Source organism: Myripristis murdjan, chromosome 13, assembly GCF_902150065.1.
Source record: "Myripristis murdjan chromosome 13, fMyrMur1.1, whole genome shotgun sequence".
Taxonomy (NCBI): domain Eukaryota; kingdom Metazoa; phylum Chordata; class Actinopteri; order Holocentriformes; family Holocentridae; genus Myripristis; species Myripristis murdjan.
In genome coordinates, this window is record NC_043992.1 from 24,340,427 (window position 1) to 24,358,283 (window position 17,857).

The 17,857-nt window shown below is 42.2% G+C and overlaps 1 protein-coding gene across 2 annotated transcripts in view; it reads left to right on the plus strand.

Moving 5' to 3' along the window:
- Nucleotides 1–1,091: 1,091 nt before the first annotated feature.
- Nucleotides 1,092–17,857, plus strand: part of pdgfd (platelet derived growth factor d) — an 83,979-nt gene continuing 67,213 nt past the window's right edge. For both annotated transcript variants that reach the window (XR_003929287.1, XM_030067973.1), the window contains exon 1: nucleotides 1,092–1,690. Coding sequence is in view for 1 of the 2 variants with exons in the window: in XM_030067973.1 (XP_029923833.1) it covers nucleotides 1,576–1,690 (115 nt within the window). In the remaining variant the exon portion in view is untranslated. The remainder of the gene's footprint in view (nucleotides 1,691–17,857) is intronic.

A 17,857-nucleotide genomic window follows, 5' to 3' on the forward strand; every position in this document is an offset into this window, starting at 1 on the left:
TATAATGTTTAGTTTATGAGAAATTATAGCAAGCATTTATCCCTGGCACAATAAAATGTATGAGCCTGTGTCGTAGCCTGAATAATTCTTAGATATTTTACTGTGGCCTAATGCGCACATTAAACATATAGACACACATCCATAAATGCTTTGTATGCAGCGTGCGGGCCTGCACTAGGCTGCGTAATGGTCCATAATGGCCACCTTTTAGTCATCAAAATCCCCAGCTAGTGAATTCATGTCAGCTGTTTTCCTGGCCGAGCTGAAAAGACATATTTGCTTCTGTGTGTAATGCCGACTTCCCTTGTATTTATTTTGCCCCTCGTCATGTTTCCTCTCCGGTACGTCCCGCCTTCGCTGCCCTGTGCGGAGTTTCCTGCTGAAATGTTCCCTCTAGCGCATTTCCTCGACCCCTTTTATATTTACAAAGACATGAGGAACATTACTAAAACATACCCCAGTCATTTAATGTCATATTTAATCTTAAAACCACATTTTTCCTGAAACAAAAGAAAAAAAATCATAGCCGTGGGATGAAGTAATTCAACTTGTTTAAAATCAAACAAGGCAAGGCAAATTTATTTATATAGCATATTCCATGCACAGTGGTAAGTGCAGAAAGATATGGAAGCAAAAAGGAGTAAAAAGACAACTGATTGGGGTAAGGGAAATATAAATATAAAAGTAAAACAAACAAACAAACAAACAAACAATAAATAAATAAATAAATAACAAGAGCAACAAGCGGACTCATACCAAGTTGTTTCAATAAATTTAAGAGGGTACAGCGTTAAATGTAATAAATGTTTAAGTAAATTTAATATTTTAAGTCCCAGTAGATTACCGACTCAAAATGAGTTATGTAGCCTTCATTATAAGATAGGTAGGCTATTTTGCAGTGAAATAATAGTCCGCCACTCCTCCTCACATTCCCCCACACAGCACCACTGCCACCACCTACACACACACACACACACACACACACACACACACACACACACACACACACACACACACACACACACACACACACACACGCACACTTGGTTCCTTGCGGTCTCCTGTCGGTCGGTGAAGTTTGCCGCGCCGAGGCTGCAGGCGCGTCAGATAGAGACGAGTTGGTAAACTATGCGGAATATTTCTCTGTGACTCAACAGAATTTATTCGCTTCAAAGTGATAACAAGTTCGGCGCCTGTAAGCTCATGTCTGGCCGTGAACGGAGCTATATTATCACCCACCTGCCTTTTGTTGTTTTGGAGTTGGGCTCTCGGTATCTTTGGGCGCTTGACTGTCAGAGGAAGCTTAATATTTAGATATCTGGGCACTTTGGCACAGGAGCGGACATTGTGCGCACTAAGTTTTGCAGGAGAGCCAACAAGTGGCTCCAAGTTGCAAGCGGGAGTGAGACAAGATGAAAGCACGAAGTTGCTGAGTAGAAAATATTTTTGAAACCAACTTTTTGGGCAAGATATATATTTTTTTTCTTATTCACTGGGACCTGATAGCGGCACAGTCAGGAGCAGACGGCGCGTTTTGTTAAGACAAAGTGGACAGAGCTGGAGGTTCTTGTCAGGATGAGCGGACCGGTGATTTTCCACATGCTGATGGTCTTCATGCTGGGGGCTTCAGTCGAGCTGGCACGAGCTCAGGTGGCCACCGCTAAGGTCATGAGGGGCAACAGACGAGATGGTGAGCGACTCTTGTTTGTTTGTTTGTTTGTTTGCATCTGTGTGGAGTGTAATTTTGTCTCTCATCCACCTCAACGCTGAAATAAGATAATCTAAGGACTCTAAGTGTGTCAGAATGTTGTAGGTTATTATGATACATACATACATACATGTATATAAATTTATTTATATACAGTAGAACCTTTAATCAGTTTGTTAAAGGCCTGCTGCAGTCCTTGTTATCCTCGTTCACAAATTAAAGATGCAGTTATAATGATACACTCACAGCTTGAGGTAATCTAATGAAGGAGAAGCAAAAGGCTGCTCATGTAACACAGTCTGTGAAATCACTTAAGATGTTAAAATGACCCCACAAAGTGTTTGTGGCTGCAGGGACAAAGGACTAACATGGCCTGGCCCGCCGGACAACCTGTTGACACATTGTTGACATGACTGAAAACCTCTCACCCCCCTCTCTCTGTTGAGAGAGGGGGGTGAGAGGTTGGGAGGGGCAGGCATAAGGAGCTGGTGCATGGAAATGATGAGTAGAGAGTATGGAAGAGGCAGTGATGAAAGAGGAAGAGGAGTAAGTCTGTAGGTAGGGTGACAAGTTGTCCCATTAACAGTTTGCAGTGATACACATCACATCATCAGGCGACTCTGCTCATACATCTGTCTTGCATCTGACCCCAATTGTGCGGCAGCAGCGACTGCATGCATCCAATTCTGTCGGCATATTCATGAAGAAAGCTTGTGGTCTAGTCAGCCTGGTGCTTGCAGTCAGCGGGTTTGTCTCCACACAGCAGTAACACCCTGTTGTGTGCAGTGTGAAGGGGACGTGTGTGATTGTTACACTACATTCCTCCTTCATTTAGGCTACAGTCTTCAGATTCCCTGAGCCTCTGGCCTATCTAACTTCCTGCAGGTGTGCCGTGCTTACTTTTCACTTGGCCCTGAGGCTAAGGTCACAGTGCTACCTTTGATTACACACACACACGCACACACACACACACACACACACACACACACACACACACACCACATATACACAGCTGCAGGGTTGCTTTTGGCAGAGAAACTTGAAAATACCGCTGTATTAGATTTTACTCTGGACGACTACCCCTGAGGCCTACTTCACCTCACTCTCTTGTGTGTGTGTGTGTGTGTGTGTGTGTGTGTGTGTGTGTATGTGTGTGGATTGGTGGATAAGTGCATTTTCAACCATTTGTGGGTTAAATCTGACAGTTAACATTCAAATCTTTCAGTCTTTGTGTACAGCAGCTCTTTTTAGCTAAAGTATATATCCTCAATAGAAATCACAAGCATTAAAAGCATTATGCTCTGATTATCAATCATCTGTCATTTTTTTTTATTATTCTATGGGCTTTAGGGTCATGAAATTGACTTGATGAATGTAATTTCTGGTGAAAAGTTTAATTCAAGTTAAACAAGACGTACCTGTCAAATAGAGAGTAGTTGAACAGTATTACATAATTAGTGTGTTTGACTTAATGACTACGTTTACATGCACACCATATTCCGATTCGGGTCAATATTCTGGTTAAGGTAACTGCGCTGCGGCAACTGGAATAATCCGTTTACATGTTACTTGGCATATTCCCGTGTTTCGGCATATTCCACTCTCTTACGTAATGCGACACTCAGCCGCGGGGGGGAGCAGTATGCGTATAGGCGTCTGGTCTGCCGGAAATACAGAAGAAGAAGCTGACGTTATTTCTGTTTTCTCCCATCAATATACTCCCTGATATTTAAGTCTTTCATTAGCTGACGGCAGACTGCAGTCTCCTCCTCACTCCAAAAATGCTGGCTCTTGCTTCTTTTTGCCATGCTGTTTGCTATGTCGTTCTCACCACTTGCAGTAACCATAGCAACAAATTCCTTGCAAATTGAACATGCGCAGACGTAACTGAATATTCTGGTTCGGGGCATTTTCCGATTAAGGTGTTTACATGGCACAATATTCCGGTTAGAACAGGCATATGCCAGGGGTCTTATTCGGAATTTTCTCCAACTGGAATATGACCTTAATCGGGTTCAGTGCGTGTTTACATGACTCGTGCACAACGGGAATATTGCGGATATTCTGAATAATACAGGAATACGGTGTGCATGTAAATGTGCTCAATTAAATAACCTTCACTTATGCTTTACCAGCACTGTGCTTCAACCTCTAAATCCCTATTGTGAATTGGTGTGCAGCACTAGAATGCATAGAGCTTGCATATAAATTGAAACCATCCGTCTTAACAACCATTTGTATGCTTCGTTTAGCCACCACAGAACCTTTGAAGACGTTGTCAAGTTTGTTTTGTGCATGTAACCCTGAAACACGTGGCACAGTAAATAGCTGTCACTGCTTAGTCTAGAGGGCCTCCATTCACCTGGCAGTATTCACTCTGAGAGTTGGTTTTTATTGGTTCTCATGTTTGAATTCCCAAGGCCTTCTGCCTGCCATTAAAATGAATAAGCATCACCTCTCAACCTGGTGCACTATCAGCCAAAATCGTGATGTGTTAGTTTCAAATTGATGATATCCAACCACTGGGGTAGTAGTCACATTATCTGTGTAATACACTGACAACAGAGTCTGGTGTTAGCAAAGCTTTGAAAACCCATTGCTTCACTCACAACCACTCTGAGTCGCTTGTTTTCAACATTTCTGTCCTATGAGTCTCAAGCAGTGGCTATAAATGATGATAAAGTAATGCTTCTTTCATGATCATGACAACATTGCACTGATCCGCTGGAGATGGCCATCCTATTCTAGTGCATTTTTCTGTTTTACAAGTTCACTCAGAAAATATGAGTCACCTTTGTAGCAGCTCAAGTTAGAAGCTTGGTAGATAAACACACAGCTATCTCCCTGACTGTGGAGCAGGTTAAGAGGGTCACTATTGCAGCCTCCAAACACAATGGAGTGCTGAATCACAGTCCATTCTGCCATTAATCCTTAATTTCATGTGTAAAATGGCATAACATTTTTTGAACACTGTCATTCAGTGTGAGAAGGGCAGTGACACAATCAAAGCTTTCCTGACACACTTGTCAAGCCATCTTTGGGCTCTGATGATATCAAACCAGGCAGATTTGATCATAGGGAGATCTGCATGATCTTTTTACACTGTGGTACAAAGATTTTATCAGCCGCTGTGATAGCGAAGAGATCAAGACTCACTGGTTGTCTCATTGAGATGCCGCACAGTCTTTTGACGGTTCTCTAATCTACTGCAGTCTTAAAACACTGTGGCCAGAATTTTTTTTTTTAAATGTGTGTGTGTGTGTGTGTGTGTGTGTGTGTGTGAGAATGTTCTGACAGTGTCTTCCCTCACTTTGAGGAATTCCCCCCAAGGTTTTTATTCTGTGTTTGTTCAGCGTTTTGCTGGTGCTTCACTCTGCTGTTGGAAGTGTGTGTGTGTGTGTGTGTGTGTGTGTGTGTTTAAAGAGAGAGAGAGAGGGATGGAGTGAGATAGGGAGAAAAGGAAATCCACACATGTACGCATGTAAACACAGACCAAAGTAAACACTGTTTGGCCTTTCTGCTCCGAACAGCTCATTGTCTCTGCTGATGAGAACAGTCGACCTAACCTTTTAAAACCTTTTACCAGACATTTTCACACACACGCAAGTGCACACACACATGCACACACACATGGACAAGCATAATGCCTACACGCACTCATATATATATGTTCACACATACAAACATACACATGGCGAAGCAGTAGTCACTTGTATACAGGCACAGCCTCGAACACACATGTACACATAAACAGACCCACCCATAAATAAGGACACACAGAAACACACTCACATGCAGACAAACACACCCACTGACTCACACACTCACTCACTCACACACACACACACACACACACACATACACATACACATGTCCAAAGGTGTTGCACAACAAGGGTATGTCTGGAATACTAGTGTTATCTTTTTCTACCTTGTTGACTTTAAGATTATCTCATGTTATGCAACCAAATTACTTAGACACACTTTATACTTGTGTAGACAACTGAGCACACGCATACACACGCCTGCTTGCTGCAGATTATCTTATGTATTGCTAGGGCTGGGTATCAAACTTAGATAGTTTTATGGCACTGACCAAATTTCTTCAATACTGTCAAGTATCAAAGGATGCCATGGCACTGAAATTTGGTACCAAATTTGATTCGGTACCAAATTTAAATACCTAAGGAGTAATTCTTATCAGCTACAGTAAGCCAATAAGCATGCAGTATGCTTGTATCAAGTTGTAATAATGCTGGCGATTGGCTGTCGATGTTGCACGTCATAGAGGCATGCAGGGACAACTCTATGCTACACCCAGAGACGTTATAAAATAGATTTTATAACAAGATTTTATGATTTTATAACAGTGATCATTTAGAATCTGGTATCAAAGTCAAGGAATTGGTACCGGTACCTGTACCTGAAATTTCTGAATGTTACTCAGCCATATGTATTGTAGCAAACTTAACCATACCTTAATATAATGTATCAAAAAATGGCAGTGATTGTAGAGGATGGCCATGTTTGTTGTCAGGTGCAATACTAGGGCTGGGCGATATGGACAAAATCAAATATCAGGGCGTCTTTGACAGAATATCTCAATATTGTAACAGTACTGTAGGGATGACTATTCATGCTCTCATAAAATATAAACACAATAGATTTTTGCTGATCATTGTTTATATGATGACTAAGCGGACAGAGGACACAAATAACTGAACAGCTACAAAAGTCTAACACACTATATGGACAAAAGTATCGGGCCACCGACACATTAAACTTACAGGAGATTTTTTGACATTCCATTCTAAATGTTAATATGGAGTTGTTTGTCAAGGCAGAATGCATGGCTAGGTGCTTGATTTTATACACCTGTGGCAATGGGACTGAATGAAACACCTGAATTCAGTGACTAAAAGGTGTGTCCCAATACTTTATCCAAAAGACTACACTTCCACCACATATTTCACAATATTATGATATCCAAAATCCTAAACTACATCTAGTTTTTTTAACATATATTATAATATTGATATATTGCTGAGCCCTCTGCCTGATCTATCCATTGACCTACACAGGAAATAGAATCCACATCCACATACATGTTTATAGTGAGAGGGATTCACCTTGACTGTGTTCATGCCATGTCACACTCATTGTGATGAACAGAGAATAGAAGCCTAACCCTGGAACGAGACCATAATACCTTTTTACAGAGGACCCACTCATATCTTTTCAATTTCTACTCGCCCCCCCCACACACAGTTCTTTCCTTATCTGTTGCCTCCCTCTCTCAGTGCTGCCTTATCTGTCAATGCCCCACTACATATCACTCCATCTGTCCAGATCCTCCTCTTTCAGTCTCTCTCTTTCTCATTTCTATCTTTATCTGCCCATCTTTTCCCATCTGTTTCAGCTCTTTTTAATCAAAAGCTATTTCACCCTTGTGGCTGTCTGAGCAAATATAATGTGGCAAAGAGTGTCGCAGTGGCACGCACGCAGGCATAACTGCACAAACTGAAACACATGCACAAGGACAATATATTTTGTCAGTCTTTCTTAGTATGCAAACTGTTTTAATAGAAATGCTGGACAGACACAAAAGATCCCTGTGCGCATGTCTGTGCAAAGAAATGCCTAGGCATTCATGTAGAAGTAAGAGAACAAAGAGAAGCAGTTACATAAACATGCACACACACACACACACACACACACACACATGCACACACATGCACACACATACACAGGTGCAGACATGCAAACACACATGCATGGATGTGCTCACAAAGGCATGCATGCTCTCACATACAGGCATGCAGACTGGAGATAGGCGTTGGCGATTATCAGTGAGAGTGTGATGTCATGGTCCTTGACTATGTCTGAGAACTCAGGGTGGCCTTGTCTCTGAAAGCACATACTCACACATACACACATATGCACACTCATGTACACACACACAAACACATGCAAACGTGCTTGAACATCCAAGCATACAATTTTCTGTACATGAGCAATAATTATGCTCTGAGCAAGACGCATGTCCTTTTATGTAGTGCAGTAAACCTTGTTTAGCACTTTTCACGATGGAGAAATATATTCTTGCTGGGGGATCCAAGGTTCTTGTGAACAGTTGTACTCTCGGTATGTCGGGACCGACCAGAGTAAAGCCCATAATTCATTTTGAATCTCAAGGCAAGCAATCTCTCAGTCTTGTACACTGTCCCATCAAACCCCAGTGATTTCTCACTATGATGGATGGATCTAAGATTTTAACAACTCTGCCTTTCCTGTTGGTGGTTTCATTGTTACAAATATATGCTGTGTAACCAAGCTTTGGTCAAACCTACTGAACTCCATTTGATATTGTAGTGGAGATCCCAAAGTTTCTAAAAATGCAAAAAAAAAAAAAAAAAAAAAAAAAAAAATCCTGATAAATTCAAAGGAAATGTGTATAAAATGATGCACAATACAAGCCATCTAGAGATTTTCTGTTCAATGTAATAGTGGTGCCATTAAATACATACACCTTGAGATTGAATATTTCACTCAATGTAAGCGTGATAGAGCCTCAGTGAGGTATTGCAACCAGCAGATACAGAATATCTGACAATTTTGTACAATATGGGAAATAAATATGGGTTTTTGCAAACCTTGAAGCTACTTAAGGGAAAATGTAAGGGAAAATCAGAGTTCAAGAGTCAAACATTATGGGTTCCAAATGGTGTGTGTCACCATATTAAACAAAGAGGTGGTAAAGGGGAAGATTATCACTTAGGTTGTTGGAATTCATGAGTCATACATATTGTAGGACTCCCGATGTAAAACAACTCCCCAACCACCCACCTATTCAGATTGATACATCCACCCACACACACACTCACCTACACACACACACACACACAATTACAGGATCTCCCTTCCCAGGGAATCCCCCAATACACATGTTCCAAGCACTTTCCATCACACACATACACACACTTTGCGTGCAAAAAATGTATGAGCCAGATTCGCCCCCACCCCTCGATGTTTGGCAGACAGTCTTTTCCTCCCCTACACTGAGACAATAGGGTGGTGACCACTTGGACAGTCTTACAGGAGTGGCGTGTGAGTGTGATTGTGTCAGTCTGTGTGTGTGTGTGTGTTTTTGCATGTGTGAGTATGTGTGTATGGCTTTGTGTTTATGCCAGCTAATTTTGAGTCATGGAACAGTGGATGGAGGGAAGTGATAGGGAGAGAGAGAGATGATGCCTTTGAAATGCTGTGGAGGTAGGTGTAGGCTGGTATATATGATGATGTGTTTAATGCCAGCACCGATTTTTAGGAGGAGAAGGAGAAGGGAGCAGTGGAGAAGTGAGAGCTTAGAAGGGAGCTTAGAAGAGTTAGAGGACAGGAGATGAGGGCAGGGGAGAGGAGAGGAGGAAAAAGGTGTGTTGAGAGAGATATGCCAAGTTTAAAGACCTGTCTCTGCACTTTTCTGCCCCGTCAGCTTAGAGAGAGAAAGAGTGAGAGAGAGAGAGAGAGAGAGAGACAGAGAAAGAGAGAGAGAGAAGAGAGAGAGACAGACAGACAGAAAGCCAAAAGGACAGAGCATAAGAGAGGAGATTGGAGAAGAGAGGGACTGATAGAGGAGAGGGACACAGGGGGAGGAAACAGATAAGAAATATATATAAAGAGAGAGAGGGAGAGAGAGAGAGAGAGAGGAACAGCAGGTCACATCATATGAAATTATACTTTGGCACATTATCTTACAAACTGTCTGATCTAAAATCCAGACAATAGCGTGACTGTGGCCCTGTGAACATAAATTGCTACAGACAACAAAACCTGGACAGACCCAGACAAACCCAGCTCCCCAGTGAGGACAGGCGGTGTTCATTCTGCACAACGAATCAGCTCAAAATTAAACTTGCTCACCTCATGCCCCAAATGCAATTGTTTAAGAGAACATTTCCTCCCAAAGGTTATCCAGATATACTGAATGTACAAAATATTAGGGAGACTTAGTCCTTTGGTGAAGTGCGCTGATGAGGTAAATCCAGGTGAAAGCCATTCTCCCTTATTCATTCCCCACGTTAAAGATTCTGTAAGTAACTTTGTTTGACAAAGTTTGACAAATCACCGTTATGCGCGGAGGATATGAGCCAAACTGAATGCACTGAGAAAAAATCCAGGCTGCTCCTGGGGCTATAATCCCACTCGTTAAAATCTGGTTGGTGTGAATCAAACAACCAGTCACCAGGCCAATCACATCGTGCACACAAGCCATGCACTGCAGCTGTGCATGCTCGCCATGGTGATGACATTGTAGTTTAGCTTGCTACTGCATCGCTATAGAAACCACACGTACAAGTGTGCATGAGAGGGGGAGGGGCTTGGAGGAGGTACTGAATCTTGCGTGGGAGAAGTGGGAAAATGTTTGAGTTCAAATTTTCTGTTAAATTTTACCAATTCTACAAAATTACCAACACAAGCTTGAAGTCTGTACCAATCACATAGAGGAAATGTACAAAGACAGAAGTAGACAATTTAGAGTAGAATTGTTAAGCTTTGAGTGAGCTGAGATGTTGAATCAGGAAGATATTGCAAAATCCAAACCCCAAAATGGCTTTAATTAATAATAATAAGAAGAAGAAGAAGAAGAAGAAGAAGAACTCTGTCCTTGGCTTGTGTTGATTGCGGATCACATCACATATCAGCAATTGAAAGCATCATCTATGACTTTTTCCTACACATATGTTAAGGCAATAGAACTAAGATGTTTTAAAACTAATCTTTTTAATCTGCACTCTACTATGAATGTTTCTGGTGGAGTGGCATGTCCACACACTGAGCCCCATTAATCAGTTTTAAATCCTTAATTACAAACCAGTTTGCCATCTCCTTTGCACGGATCTGACGCCTTTTTTCTCCATGTGCCTGCTCGCCAAAACTTTGCTTTGCGCTCCATGAGAATAAGAAATGATGATTTGGATTGTGATATTAAAGATTATAATGTTAAACCGAACATGAGGCTGCGATATTGTCACACCAAGTAAAGTCCATGTCTGTGCTTGGTACGCGGTGTGTATGTGTCATGGCGCATCAAGCACAACTGCAGAGTGTGCTGACATGGCAAGGTGTGTTTTGACTAACTGCACCTGTGCTGCTAGCGGTGCGAGCTTGGGACAGTTTTGCAGCGTCAGAGGGATGGTGAACCTGCACGTGTGCAAATAAATAAGTAGTCTGCATGTCTTTTATTTGCAAACATCTTTTACATAGCTTGCAAGCTGTGTATCCTTATGTTCACCTTTGGCTTAAAAGCCATAGTATGCCCAAATACAAGATGTTTCTTTTTAAGTTGAAGTCATCCATGATGGCATTCCTCTTGCATGCTGTGACCTCCCTTACGATCAGATCACCAATCAGCCATCTCAATAGCCATATTTGGGCGATATAAAAATAGAAACAGTTGCCCAACCCTCTACTGAAACCTGATGAAAACCACTGGACACTATGATTGATTTGGTTACTAACTCTTTCAGTCACTCTTTAATTTAAGCTCACTATGGGTTGTGCAGTATCATTTTGCATTAATATCTATTCATACCTGTCTGTCATATCTATTTTGTCTTCCTTCAGCTAGGTTAACACATTTTGCCATGTCAATAAAGCATCTTTTAAATTGAATTGAAATAAGGACAGATAGAGGAGAACCAGAGAGGGGGAGGTGAGAGTGAGTGAGAGAGAGAGAGAGAGAGAGAGAGAGAGAGAGAGAGAGAGGTTGAGTCCTTGTAGGGTTCAGTCAGTCTTGGATCCGAGCCACCTGACCAACACAGTGGACACAGACAGCAGAAACAGTGAAGGCAGGTGGAGCGGTGGAGGGTGAAAAGAGAGAGACAGCGAATAAGAAAGGAGCGAGGAGCGATTGAGAAAAAGGGGTTAGACCAGAAGATGAGAGAAATGGGAAGAAGAATGAGGAGTTGGAGAGAAGGAGAGGGAGAATAAAGAAGCACGAGAATAAAATAAGAGACGGAGAAGAGAAAGTCAAAAGAGGTGGAGACAGAGCAGATTAAAGAGCTGGGGAGAGAGCGGTATGGGAATTAATGAGGTGGGCTAGAAGGAGAGAGGGGAAGCATAAGCAAGAGGTAGGTAAAATTGAAGAGGAGATGAGAGAAGTTTGAGGGGAGGGGAGGAGAGGGAAGAAAGGTGTAGGAAGAACAGAGAGGGAAACAGAGAGACATTACCCGCCTCTCCACTGTCGTGCCACTGTGAGCAAGGACTGTCTTCGAGCCAGAGCCCCGAGCCTCCAGTAGCAAGAACAAAAACCATTCGAGCGCCAATAACCCTGCAGTCTTGTCCCATCCATGCATGCCAGTGGGCAGCAGGAAGCGAGAAGTTAAAGTTTGCACACCCGACACCAACTAATTACAGCAGACCTACGTACTACAGGATTATTTTCCTTTATACACCACTTTGTGCGTTGTGTGCATTAACTGCCTTGTACTGAGACCTCAGTTTTTCCAGTTTTTGCCAGACCTGTCCCACTGTGTGTTGGATCCCCACTGCTGCCAGCTCTCTCACTATATATTGCATAACGTCCTCATTTCAGCAAACACTGTCAATTTGGTGATGGGCATGCCTAGATAGTGAGCAGAGCCTTAATGTCCTCATTTGACCAGGACTGCCACGTGTTCTCCATTTTTCTTTTTCCTGTTATTTTTCTGCTACAGAAGGAAGCTGCTGTATTTATCAGCTAGACCTGAATCCCCACTTGTCACCCCTAACTCCGCCTGAGATCTCAGTTAGCCCTGTCTGGCCCAGGGGCATTTGGTGGGCCATTAGCATCTAGAAACTGGCCCCGACACGCCACTGGCCTTGGCAAGCACTAGTATACCCGTGTTTGGCACGACAGTGGAAAGGCAGTTATTGAGGTGTACTATAATATGAAAGCCTAACAGAAAAACAGCTGACAAGCAGGTTTAGATAGAGGAAGAAAGGGAGAGAGAGAAAGAGAGGGATGATGAAAGAAGAGACAGGTGCTGTGATAGAGAGCGAGAGATACAGTATGCAGAGACAGAGGTGTAAAAGAGTGACAGACTGCATGCAAGACAGAGAGACACAGAGAGAGAGAGAGGAAGCATGCTGAATAAGCAGTGAGAGAGAAACAGCAAGAGATTGAGGGATTAGAAGAGACTAGAAAGACAGGGGGAGATGAAGTTTAGAGAAAGAGAAGGATGTTGTGAGCACGCACAGAGGAGGCACAACGACAGAGAAACACTGATGAATAAGAATGAGGGATGATAAGGAGAGAAAAGACATGGGGAGAAAGAGAGTGGGCAAGTGTAAACAGAGAGAGAGAGAGAGGTTTAAAGAGGATGTCGGCAGCGTCGCGAGCCTCTCCCTTAGCTCCTTCTCTGTCTCACTCCTTGACACAAATAAAGCTGATGTGACTCAACACTAAATGCATGAGAAAATTGCTGCAGTTTGTGTGTCAGAGGCAGAGAGATCAAAAGAGCGCTAGATAGAGGGTTGGTGTTTGTATGCATGTGTGTGTGTGTATGTACCTGTATGTGTATGTGCTGCAGTGATATCCTTTGGCCTGCAGTGGATATATTGTCTGTATTAACAAGTGAAAACCAGTAGCATACCAGTTAGCTTGCCACATGCAAGTGCAGAGATAAATCATGTAAAATTGCATTGGATTGATGGGCTAAAAGAGCACAAATTAGAGGTTTCAAATGGCCGGTGCGACTGATGAGACCTAACTGTCGGCGCTGGGTCAGGTCAGGTTCAGACAGCACAGAAATTTCAAGTATATTGGCTGAGTCGGGTTATATTTTCAGCATCAGGTTTCAGATTTTTATTTGACTTTTTGATGGATATTACACTGATGGTGTGTCAAGGCCTAATCTGATGAAAAAATTCATTGGATTGAGTTTACGGATGGATTTGATGTTAAATTTGGATTTTCCATTCTTCCAATCATTTTCCTCTGAAGACCACAGGTGTTTTGTAGACTACAGTTAATGACTGGTGGCTCTTGGTAAAATTTCTACAGTGTAAATTTTGGGTTTTATCATGCTGTCTTGGATTGCAGGTTGGGGTCAAGTTCAAGCTACAAACACACTCTGCTTGCTGTGAGAAATGCTGATGTGGGATGAACAATAAAAACTACCCAACTTTTTCATTCAATACTGGAGCAACATGTTCCTGCAAACCTTCCCACATGTGTACTGGAGCAAGTGATTATTGCAAGTTATTTCATGAGGTCCTGCTTTGGTTCCCATCCTAAATGGATATTCTCAGTCTATTAAATGCCTTTTTCACATATAGAGGAATAATAAAAGCCTCTGGACTTGGAGAATGGCTCGGTTGATCACATTGATGAGGTGATGTGTGTTCAAGAAAGAGTGTCAGTCTTCTGCAAATCCAGTTTGATACTCTGAGACTATTTTGGGGAGCATGCGCTCTAAATGACATGCCCACGGTGCCAATACATCAGCTAGAATTTTACTATCTACTTGAAGAGGGGGTGATAAAATAAGATGATTGGAACCACAAATAAAATTGTCTTTGCTCTTTTGCAAAAGAAGAGAGGTAGAAGATCATGTAAGGGTTAAATACAAAAAGAACTGGTGCAAATCGGGTTTTGAAGTCTATAAAGAATTTGGTCAAATAGCTGTTTAGCTGTTTAGATTTAGTCCACATGCATAAAACACACTGTACACACCGTATAGATTCAAGACAAAACTGTGTGTATGCACAACACCAGAAATATTCATATGCATTCGTCTCATCATATTTATAAAGCCCTGTGTATGCATGGTTCTGTTTTTTAAATCACAGTCATGAGCAGAAGTGGGTTTACATGCACGAGCCTCTTTTCCACTGCAACAGTTAACCGTAAACGTGTGAAGACACAAACAGCCGTTTTTACATCAATCCGCCTCCTGCTCCACCAGTCCTTACACAGTCTGGAAATAAAAAGTACCCTCTCACCATTAGTGTTACAGCGTGAGTTTCTCTAAGAGCCAGAACAGTTGTCATCACCCAGCACTTGCTCCCGGTAATTAATTCAGCACACGATGTTACCACCATCGTTGGTCATGACATCTCAGAAATGTATGTTTGGTTTGTAGCACTCTTGTCTAAATTCACATGACATGGTGTGTCACAACTAAGAATAAATTGAACAGAATATTAACAGCTGAATAAAATGTTGACTCTGACTTCATATAAATTAAAAGAATGATAAAATTAATCACACAAAGTAATTAATTAGCACTAATAAATGTGCCTTTGATTGGTATCTTACAAAGCTCTGTGTAAACACACAAAAGACAAAAAGAGTCTCTGTCTCACCGTAGATTACATCTCCACCTCATCACTTCACCCTCAGATCACACTAGAAAAGGAAAGTGTGAGGTACACACATTGTCACCACACATTCTGTTGTTATAAATACCAGTTTTATGTGCGGGAAATGGCATATGCATCGTTTTTGTGTGTATGCATCATTTATGCATGTGGCCCCTGGTGTCTTGCCACTCTGCTTTGCATTAATGCGCACACACACACACACACACACACACACACACACACACACACACACACACACACACACACACACACACACACACACACACAATCAAGCTTGACATGTCCTATTCTGCCATGTGTGAGTGCGTGCTTCTGCTATACTTTTCTGTTTCTAAAATTATTTTAAAAATCTTTCCATGTCTTTAGAGTTTGTTGGAGAATCAGTGGTGTAGAATGAGGAGTAATTCGAAGCCAAAATATCATTAATTTTTTGAGAGGTGGTAATTACATTTTTATGTTCCTGCTGTATCTGAGGGATACGACGGGAGGTCCTGTGATGTTTTAGCTGGTGGGCCATCAACTGGATCAGTTTATTGCCATGCTCATAAAATAAGACACAGGTTTTTAGTAGTGGGGCTCAGCACACTTAGTAGACATCAGGCTAGGAAATTATAGGAAATTAAGTGTGTACTCAAGTAGACTACTAGACTCTACAGATTCAGTTTTGTGGGTTTCAAGACAGAAATCTATATCAGATAATACATAGTTGCAGGGCTTTCGATCTGCAAGTAAGAGGGGTTGAACCTCCACAGAGATGTTGCTGTTTGATACAGTGCAAAAGTCAGATCTATGACCACCGGGGAATGTTCTACTGAGAAAATTTCAACTATAAAAAAATATCAGCTATATTAATTCAGTGGAATCAAGTCACTTGCCTTTTCACAAAACCAGGAAATGTGGTAGTGTATAGCTCTTATACTGCAGACATTTCTACCACCAATTTAAATCCAACAAAAAACTGAAATTGACAGACGTGGCTAAATCTGTTTCTAAAGGTTTTCACCCCTCAGTCAGAGGTATGCAGTAACATTTGTTATCAGTGTATTTGAAATTGTTCAAAGTATCCTGTTCTTCACATTTTTCTCACATTTTCTATTGGAATACCACACTACACTTGTGTAACAGTGCCACTGGTAGTTTGAGCTGGAGTGTTATGCTGCACTAATATCCCCTCAGGCAACTGTCACCTAACTGTGAAACAGCCACTCTGAGGGGTTTGCGAAGGAAATTAAAAAGATCTCAACTGCAGCTGTTTGGCAGTTCTCTGGATTTAAGTGGGATAATATTGGAAAGCCAGCTGATTTGGATCAAGTTGTAGGCAAGCCTTTGCATGAAAAAGCAAAGGATGCATCTACAGTGATCAAACGCAGGGCACCGGCAAAACGGCTCTTTCAACAGGCTCAGTATGTACTGTCCCAATTTCCACACAGCTGAAGCTAGGTAAAGTCAACACATGTGCCTTTTGAGCACACAACTTGGAGCGTGTAGTAGCCTTTTTAATACCTGTTGAAACTTTAAAGTCAATACAGGTACCAAAAATTGGTTTTGTTCTGTAGGGTTTTTTTTTTCCCACTACGCAGACCTAAGTAAGGGTGTGAACATGACAAACTGCAGAAGTGACACTGCAGAAAGATGAGAGCAGGAGCTGCTCTCACCCCAGGAGATCCGTCACTGCTAAAGGAAAGAGATAAATACTCTGTGTTTTTGTGTGTTGTGTGTTTTATGTATGAGTGAGTGAGAGAGAGTGAGAGAGTTTGACAAATCCTCTTGTGCAGTGTGAGAGTTATGTCTTTGTTACCCTGACAATGGCAGTCTGACACAAATGAAAAAGACCCTTTTTTTCTCCTCTGTCAAACACTTTTATCTTTCTCTCTCCGTCTGTCAGCGTTTCTGTCTATATTTCTCCCTCTGTCTGTGATTCTCCATTTGTATATCTCAGCATTTCTTCCTTCCTCTCTCTCCCCCTGTCTCTTGTCCTCATTAGCTTCTGCTCTCCTGTTTTCTTTTCATCATACACTCTCTGAATTTGGTAACAGAGCGGCAGAGTGAGGAGGGGAGAGCCGCAAATGTAGAGAGGGAGGCAGAGGATACAAATAGAGAGAGAAAGAGAAAGGGATAGGGAGAAGAAAAAAATTAAAGGGGAAGCATTGTGAGTGGTACATCAGAGAGTGCAGGGAGAAAGAGAAGCAGAAAGAAAAGTTAACAGGCAGAAAAAGAGGCCAGAAAGAGAGAAAGAGTGAAATGGGGAGACAGAGGAGGAAACAAATAGCAGGGAACGGTGCTCTGCACTCTTGTACTGTGCAGCCCGCAGCAGGATAAGTGATCCCAGTGGTGGATAGAAGGTCAGGCACACACACTGACAGCCAGACCACTGCTTAACCCCCTCACTGACCACACACACACAGGCAAGGCTGCACTTGGGCACATATGCTGCCTGGCATACATAGAAATGCATACTTCTGAACACAGATATACACACAGGCGCACGCACACTTACACATACATACGGACACACACACGCACATGCACAGCTGATGTAAGGGAGACAGACTGAGAACCGGATGGCTGTCAAAACATCAGCGTCTGCTCAACATCATACACAACGCTGAAAGGAAACACACATGCACGTACATGCACACATCTAGCTGTCGTCCAAACAGCCCTGAGAGGGATCAAGGCTGATATTCAATCAACTCATGCTAGCCCAGCTGGGGCTTGACTAAAACACACACACACACACACATTACAACACACACACACACACAGAGAGAAATAGAGGGGGAGGGAA